Below are 8,335 nucleotides of genomic sequence, written 5' to 3'. Positions count from 1 at the left end.
TTAAGGGGAGGGGGGCTAAAACCCTAAACCTGCGGCGGCCTTTAGTCGCGGTTGGCCAGAAGAACCGCGACTAAAGGTCCTCCGCCCCGACGGCCACCTGGCGCCCACGTGGACGGGCCTTTAGTCGCGGTTCTTAAGCAACCGCGACTAAAGGGGGGGGCCTTTAGTCGCGCCCGTTCGGTCGCGGTTGCGCAACCGCGACTAATGGCAGTTGCGAACCGCGACCAAAGGCCCTTTTTCCACCAGTGACACTACCAACTGGCGCCACATGCCATGAATCTTCTATTAATATATTATAACCAAATAAGTCATCACCTTCGTCTACGTATGCTACAAAAAATACTCCATTGAATTTAATTATAACGGTTAAAAATCAAAAAATGTAATTTACATACATAGGTTTAGGAATCCCTTCCTGATCCAACCGTCAGGCTTAGACAACGTGATTCCTTCTTGCTTACATATAGGTTTAAGATTCCCATCCCGATGCAGCCACGCATGATTGGTCGTAATGGGGCTCAGCCAACGTGAGATCATGACATGGGTCCATATTGCAATCTCAACCATTTATATGTTTTTACAAGGCAATGGTGAATCTCAGTCATTGGTTTTCTGTTGTCCTAATAATACCAACTAATTGCCTATGTGTTGCAAGGGGGGCATATTTATGATTCAACATCAATCATGTCCGGCATATATCAGATCGCGCATGTCCCACATATAGTAAGAATAATTTGATTGAGTTAATGTAATTATAGTGCACCCACCAACAGGAGCACTGCAAAAGATTTAATCTAATTTTTTTGGATAAGATTTGATTTGATTATTATTTTTGTGGATAAGATTTATTTTGACTACCTTTTTCCGGATAAGATTTTATATGATTTGATTGAGTTAATGCAGGGCGTGGGGTAGAGAGGCTTCACTAACAGACGTGATCACCAACTCCCGTTTAGTAGTAAAGATATAGGTTTAGGACTCCAATAATATTAAACTCACGGGCCCTTTACATAATATTCCTTGCTAAACTCTCCACCGCCCTTGAATTTCAGGGGTGTGGACCCTTCACTCTAATCTCTTCCAATTAGATTAACCCAGCTAAGCATCCCTATCCCGCCATGCATGGCTGGCCGAAATCAAGCTTGGCCAACATGAGTCCCACTTGCTTACGTGTAGGTTTAGGCACTGCCATCCCGATCCAGCCATGCACGGCCGACCGAAATCGGGCTCAGCCAACGTGTTACATGCCACTACTCAATTAGTCTATATAAACGACGCTTTGTTCTCTGGCACTTACACACTTTAGCTGCAAAAAATACTACTAGTTATAGCGCAACAAGTTGTGGCCCACGGGATTGATCGAAAATCCATCTCTGATCACTCCAACTGATCGAAGGTAATATTGTCTCGCAATTCACCGTCCATGATTTTCATACTTTTCCCATTTGTACCATGCATGAGCTAGCTGAGAAAATCCATGAGCTTTAACGTTTCCTCGCAAGTCACAGCAGTGTGCAAATGAATCGATGCAAAGGCCAGGGGCATTTCCTCCTTTTCGAAAAGTAAAACCGTGTGCAAATCATACCTAACTCCTCGGTCCTCACAAAACCACCAGATCTCCATACTGCTGCGCTTGCAACATAGTAGTACTACGTGATTGTAGTGCAGCCTTATCACCATAGTAGTCACAACAGTGCTTATCACTGAACAAAGATAGAACAAGAAAAAAGTATTCTCGTTTTACCTATTGAGATCATTTCTTTAGGGGAAAATTTAGGGCATGTCTCTTGCGGCATATGAATGGGCCGGACATCTAAAATGGAGTGAGACTACATTTCAGATTCTTTTTGTTTGGCAGTGCAGGTGCACCTATGGAGAACTGCTGTGTGCAAAAGCTGGCCTGCGCCCTCCGGACGCCCGACGTGCCCACCCGGTACGTCGTGCGCGGGCACCAGGACCAGCAGCTCGCCACGACGGCCGTAGCGCCGGTCCCTGTTATCAACCTCCGCCTCCTTTCCAAGCAGGACGGCGGCGCTGCCGATGAGGCGGCGAAGCTCCGGTCAGCTATCGATTCCTGGGGCCTCTTCCTGGTAAGTAACAACCCTATCGGCTGCAGTCGGTTTCTCGGTAGTACTCCAGCATTTTCGAGAATGAACAAGCATGGATATCCATGTCGCTTTCATACGAATTAATGTTCCTGCAGATCAGTAACCACGGCGTAGACGCGGCCGTGATGGACGGCATGATGGCCGCATGCAGGGAGTTTTTCCGGCAGCCGCTTGAAGAGAAGCAGAGGCAAAGCAACCTGATCGGAGATGATCAGTACGAGGGGTACGGGAACTACGAGGGGTATGGGAACGACCAGGTGTCCTCGCCGGACCAGACCCTGGACTGGACTGACCGTCTCTACCTCAAGGTGGAGCCCGAGGGCGAGCGGCGCATTGCCCTCTGGCCAGCCCATCCCGAAAGCTTCAGGTGACCGACCTCACAGAGCCATCTCTTCACAACTTACCTGGCTCGAGTGAGGATTTATTGAAGGATCATCTGTGCATATGTTGTTGTATCGCAGGGATGTTCTGCACGAGTTCACGAAGAAATGTGGGGCAGTGAAGGACAATCTGCTCCGAGCAATGGCGAAGCTGCTGGAGCTTGACGACAACGACTACTTCGTGGACCAGCTTGTGGAGAAGCCTTTCACTAACGCTCGATGCAGTTACTACCCGGTGTGTCCGAGGCCGGAGCTCGTGTTCGGCCTCACGCCCCACTCTGATGGAACCGTTGTTGCTGTCCTCATGGTTGATGACAGCGTTGGTGGCCTGCAAGTTCTCAGAGATGGGGTCTGGTGGGATGTACCGATGGTACCTCACACACTACTGATGATTATGGGAGATCAAATGGAGGTAAACCTGCTGAAACATAATTATATCGTGTGTAATAGTATTGTTCGTAGCAAATTTAATACTAATTTATTTTCACATTACCAATGTATATATTTTTCGGTATATTGAATCTAGCCTCCATATATATTTAGGAAAAGAGGTAGTAGTACGTATAAACTGTGGCTTAGTCCTACCCAGTAAAGACATCATCGTTTGCGTTGTTCAAGATTTATTTTATAGCCTAACAAAATTATTAATCTTTTCTACCCTTTTAATATAAAATACAATGATCAAAGTTACATGCCGGGGACCATGCATGAAATATGAATTGTTTAAGATTATGAGCTTTCGCCATAAAAAATTTAAGCTTTTGGACCGACGGACTTAAAACTTTTGTGACACAGATAATGAGCAATGGGATCTTTAAGAGCCCTGTGCATAGGGTCATGACAAACGCAAAGAAAGAGAGGATATCGGTGGTTCTAGACTACTCTATTGATCCTGAGAAAGAAATCGAGCCATCGGCTCAACTGGTCAATGAGAAGAGACCAGCCTTATACAGAAAAGTGAAGGTCAAGGACTACATTGTGGCACATTACACTCATTTTTCTCAAGGGAAAGAAGTCGTTCTGGGAAAACTGAAGATATAACTACGTATGGTACAATGCATTTCTTGCGACAGATATTTGTATCTTGTTTCATTACAAGGCAAGTGTGTATTTAATTCCATTGTCAAATAAGGAAGCAGATTTTAACATAGTGTCATGTTGTAATCCCATTGTTCAACAGCACATGTTGTCTCAAGTTTTGGCATGGTCTACATGCTAATGAATGGAAATAAAGTTGTAATATCATTAATGTATTTTTAATAAAACTAGCATTGGCCCTCGCATATGCGAGTGCAACGTCTTTCATGTGGCTGATTTTTTTAGTAAAATAGCATCTCCAGCAGGTGCACAAAAATTTTGCTCCCTAAAATAGTTTTAGCGCGCCACTATAGCACTTTTAGTGAGGCAGACCCAACATTGCTTTAGCAGATGTCCAAAAATGCGTGCCCAAAAAAACACGCAGTGTAAATTGTGAAGCATGCGCAATCCGGCACCTCAAATTTGCAGCTTTTAATAGCGCTTTTCAGCGCGCGCCCAACTCTTTTTTGCGCGCGCACTGTTTTACAACTTCTGTTGGAGTTGTCCGGCGCCCAAAAACCCAGATTTTAGCGCGCAACCCAATTTTTGGGCACCTGTTGGAGATGCTCTGAGGCTGCATGCTTGTATATTCATACTAGTAGAAACTCCCTTACAGGTGTAGATAAATAGGGGCGTCGGCTTCAAAACGGAGTAAGGCAAATAACAGAGGCGTCTATACTATAGAGGCACCGGTGGTGTTGGCTATGGCATGGACGCCCCTGGTTTTTTGTAGAATATCACAGGCATTCCCTACTTCCGCGGCTCGGCCACGATGCCACAAATGATCCACAAAATATCATGAATTTTGTCCTGTTGCTGAACGCCTCTGTTTTCATGCTCATCAAATTTGGGGAAAAAAACTCATAGTTCTTCAATATGTCACTGTAAAATTTGAAATTCACACATACGCACGTATGAAAAGAAGTTAAAATCGATTGTATAGACATATATATATATATATATAAAACTTAGATCATTACAACGATTGACCGCCAAAATTTTTCACGTGCTGACAAATTAAGCTCAAGCTACGGGATCAGCTTTGATCGTCATTGCAGCTCCAGAATGTACCCTAGCTAGCTGTACGGCCACTCCTACAATATGGCTAGATCGAGGCGCTCTAGAGCGCAGAAGGACACCGCAGCAGGCCCGCCCCACGCGCCGCTCCTTCTTGTCTTCCTCCTCCCTCGGTCAGGCATGCGGCCAGTGTGTGCGCGGGTCCGGATGCGTCAACTATGGAGGCCGCAATAGCGGCAGGCGTTGTTGCGTCATCCGTGGCCTGCAAGGTGTCGTCCATGGCCGTTTCGAACGCAAACCGGGCAAAGCCCGCTTCAAGCAACCCGCATCCTCTGTGTTAGAGCGCGCATACATGAAGCTGGTCGTGCCCAGCACCGATTATGGGACGACCGGCGTGTACCCCGCCAGCTCTGTGAGCGCCATCGCGATGCATTTTGGCATGTGGAACGGTGCCGATGAAGGTGGGAGCATGAGCGGGGCCACAGGGCCGGTGGTGCACCAACAACAAATCCCGCCTACGATACCTCCTCAGAGTGACCAGTAGCACCCTCAAGTGGTTTTGGAAATGTTCTATGTATTGGTTCGAATCGGTTTTAGGACCTTTCGTGTGGTTTTTCTTTTTTATGTTTCTACGTGTTCTTTTTCTGCATCGGTTTTGTTTCCTTTTTCTTTTCTTTTAAATATATGTTGACTTTTTTTACTACACGGGGTACATTTTTCTATACACGTGTAACATCTATTTAATACACGTTGAATATTGTATGAATACATGTTGACCATTTTTCAAATATACATTTGAATATATATTGTTGAATAAATGTTATACATTTTCAAATACATATTGAATATGTGTGAATGGTGTGGTTCTTTTATACAAACAAAATAACAATTTTACGTTCTATTGACATTTTTAAAATGTCAGGAACATTTTTAAAATGGATGACTTTTTTAAATGTCACCGATATTATTTGAATGATATGAAACGTGTTATATATTAGTATATGAGAATTTTTACAAATTATGTGAACATCTATAAAAATGTCATGAACATATTTTTGGAATGAGTGAATATTTTTTAACATGTCACAAACATTTTTAGTAACACAAATATATTTTCGAAACGAGTGAACATTGTTTTTCATTTGACAACCATTTTTAGTGCTATCAAGATCTTAAAAGTTTCCTGTACATTTTGTACTGTGTATGAACATTTTTCAAACATGTGATGATTTTTTAAAAGAATTGAAGTAAAAAATTTCCAATTTAGAAAATATGAATAAAATTAATCAAATAAGAAAAGGAAAAAACTGTAGAACAGGACATGCGCTAGTTAGCCGGCGCTTCTCCCGCGCTAGACTAAACGCCGCCCATCTCCTCCTAGGTCCACAGACACTGCCTAGACCAGGCACCAGGCAACGTACGCAGTGCCAATGACAGCAGGCAGTCGAACAACAAGACAGGCAACTGCCCAACGAAAAGAAATCCTCAAATTCGGCTCACAGATTTAGCTTCCAGCTTCCCGGCGAAATCACGGATCAAGAAAATCGTTCGATGACAGAACTCTCAGATTCCCAAGCTGCTAGCCTACTAGCCCATTTAGCTCATTTCTGGCCTGGCAGAGAGGCTCATTTCTTTTCTTCCCTCATACAAAACATTTCCTTTCACTTTGCGAAGGCAACTCTTCGTAAACAACCTAAACTCCACTTTTTTGTGATTCCTGAGATCCCCAAAACACTAGATCAGTGTTTCTACACTAAGACGTGCACGAGATCGGGGAAGCTAGCTTCGTGGAGCCGGACTATTCGGCTCAGCTTCGCACGTGGATTCAGCGAAGATGGAAGCTGGGCAGCTGCCGAACTGGCATGTATTCTATTTTTTTACTATCTATTTCCATATACATGAGAAACATTTTTTTCTATACACATTTGATATTTTTCAAATTCTTAACTAATATTTTTAAATGTTCTATGTAAAGTGTTTTTTTAATATGTATTTTGACTATGTGGAAGTATAAACAAAATTTAAAATAAAAACAAAAAACAGAAAGAAATTAGGCTGTGGCATGTGGCCTCACGCACGGCAAGGCCGGCCCATCTCACACTCACAAGAGCTATTTCTTACTTTAAGCGAGACAGAAGCTTACACTCGCATCAAAATCTACAGTTACCAGCCCACCCATTGGAACGAATCTAAAACAATGAATATTACAAAGAAAAAGGAGCGCGGGGTGGGACTATGACAGTTTATGATACCTTGATGAAATGTATGGGTGCTATACTTGAGGCGACACGCTCCGGTTTATTTCCCTTTTTCTCCTACTTGAAACGACTCAAGCTGGGTTTTCTCCGTTTGTTTGTTTTTTTCGTTTTATTTTGTTTCTTTTTCTTCTTCGCGTTTTTACTTGTTTTTTTTATTTTATTTTTCCTTTGGTTAATTTTGTCTCTTTTCCAGTTTTCATTTTTTGGTTTTTTATTTCTTTTTGTTTTTCATTCCACGTTTTTATATACTTGTTCAACATTTTTCAAATACTTCTTCAACATTTTTATATACATGATCATCGTTTTTTTTCACATACTTGTTCAACATTTTTTCCATTTTTCAAATACTTGTTCAACATTTTTATATACATGATCAACATTTTTTCAAATAGTTGTTTAATATTTTCAAATATTTGTTCTACTATTTTTAAATACTTGTTCAATATTTTTAAAATACTTGTTCAACATTTTTGCAAATGTTTTTTGAAGAGTGTTTTTTTGTACAATATATATTTACAATATTTTAAAGTATAAACAAAAGTACAAAAAGAAAACATAAAACATAAAAAAAAAACAGGGAGAAGAGGCCGAAGCCTCCCGCGCTCATGCTCCGTCCCAGCATGCTTGCCCCTTGAGCGAGTCTGAAGCCAGACTCGCTGAAGGTAAGATATCGACGCACGCACAACTCATTATAAGCGATACATAGGCACGGCCAAAGCTGGGTTTTATTCGGCCCATACCAAGCAACCGAGAAGCACATTAGTCATCATGCAACAGATGAGCTATATGTACTGCATATCAATTTCTATTAAAGCTTTCCAAAAGGCAACGATATTTAGACTAGGTCGATACTGTGGTGTCTATCTTTTTTCATGGTTTTCACAACATTATTATTTTCGGGGGTTTTATTGGGTTTTCACTTATTTTCTTTGTTTTTTCTTTTTTTTTCTTTTTCAAACACATGTCTAAATCTTCCATACACATTTTTACATTTTTCTTATACACCAAAAAAAAAATTTATACATGTGTAAAAAATTAAGAACAAAATTAATATTTCTGTATTAAATGTTTTGATGTCTGCATTTGTCATACATTGGACATTTGGCATGTACATCTAGAATATTTCTGAATTCATGATAAAAAAGTTCAAATATTTTTTTAACATTTTTTAGTACATGTGAAACATTTTTTTTGCGGGAATTACGTGTTAAAACATTTTTAGGACACGTTAAAACATTTTTTGTATGATACGAAATATTTTTTAACCTATGCAAAAAATTGTGTTCATTGGATAAAGTTTTTTCAAATGTAACAAAAACTTTGTTTGAAACACATGAACATTTTCTAAATGGAACACACATTTTTTAATGGTCTGAAACATTTTTTAATTGCATATTTTCTCTACAAAGTATAATATTAAAACAAATGCACGTACATCTTTTTGAAATGATTGAACAATTTCTGAAATGTCACATGCATTTTTTCGAATGGTACA

General features: G+C 41.0%; 1 protein-coding gene across 2 annotated transcripts; it reads left to right on the top strand.

The window, feature by feature from the left end:
• Positions 1-1,306: 1,306 nt before the first annotated feature.
• LOC123152276 (jasmonate-induced oxygenase 4-like) lies at positions 1,307-3,779 on the top strand. 2 transcript variants are annotated; one of them, XM_044571865.1, is made up of 5 exons: positions 1,307-1,396; positions 1,859-2,090; positions 2,204-2,475; positions 2,570-2,900; positions 3,284-3,779. In XM_044571865.1, the coding sequence occupies exons 2-5, from the start codon at positions 1,872-1,874 to the stop codon at positions 3,527-3,529; spliced, it is 1,068 nt and encodes a 355-aa protein (XP_044427800.1). In that variant the 5' UTR covers positions 1,307-1,396; positions 1,859-1,871; the 3' UTR covers positions 3,530-3,779. The 2 variants fall into 2 exon arrangements, with proteins under 2 accessions (XP_044427800.1, XP_044427799.1); XM_044571864.1 differs by having other exon boundaries at positions 1,309-1,396; positions 1,864-2,090.
• The last annotated feature ends 4,556 nt before the right edge of the window (positions 3,780-8,335 follow it).

The sequence above is a fragment of the Triticum aestivum genome, chromosome 7A (genome assembly GCF_018294505.1).
Source record: "Triticum aestivum cultivar Chinese Spring chromosome 7A, IWGSC CS RefSeq v2.1, whole genome shotgun sequence".
NCBI lineage: Eukaryota > Viridiplantae > Streptophyta > Magnoliopsida > Poales > Poaceae > Triticum > Triticum aestivum.
This window is presented reverse-complemented; position numbering and strand designations above follow the sequence as displayed.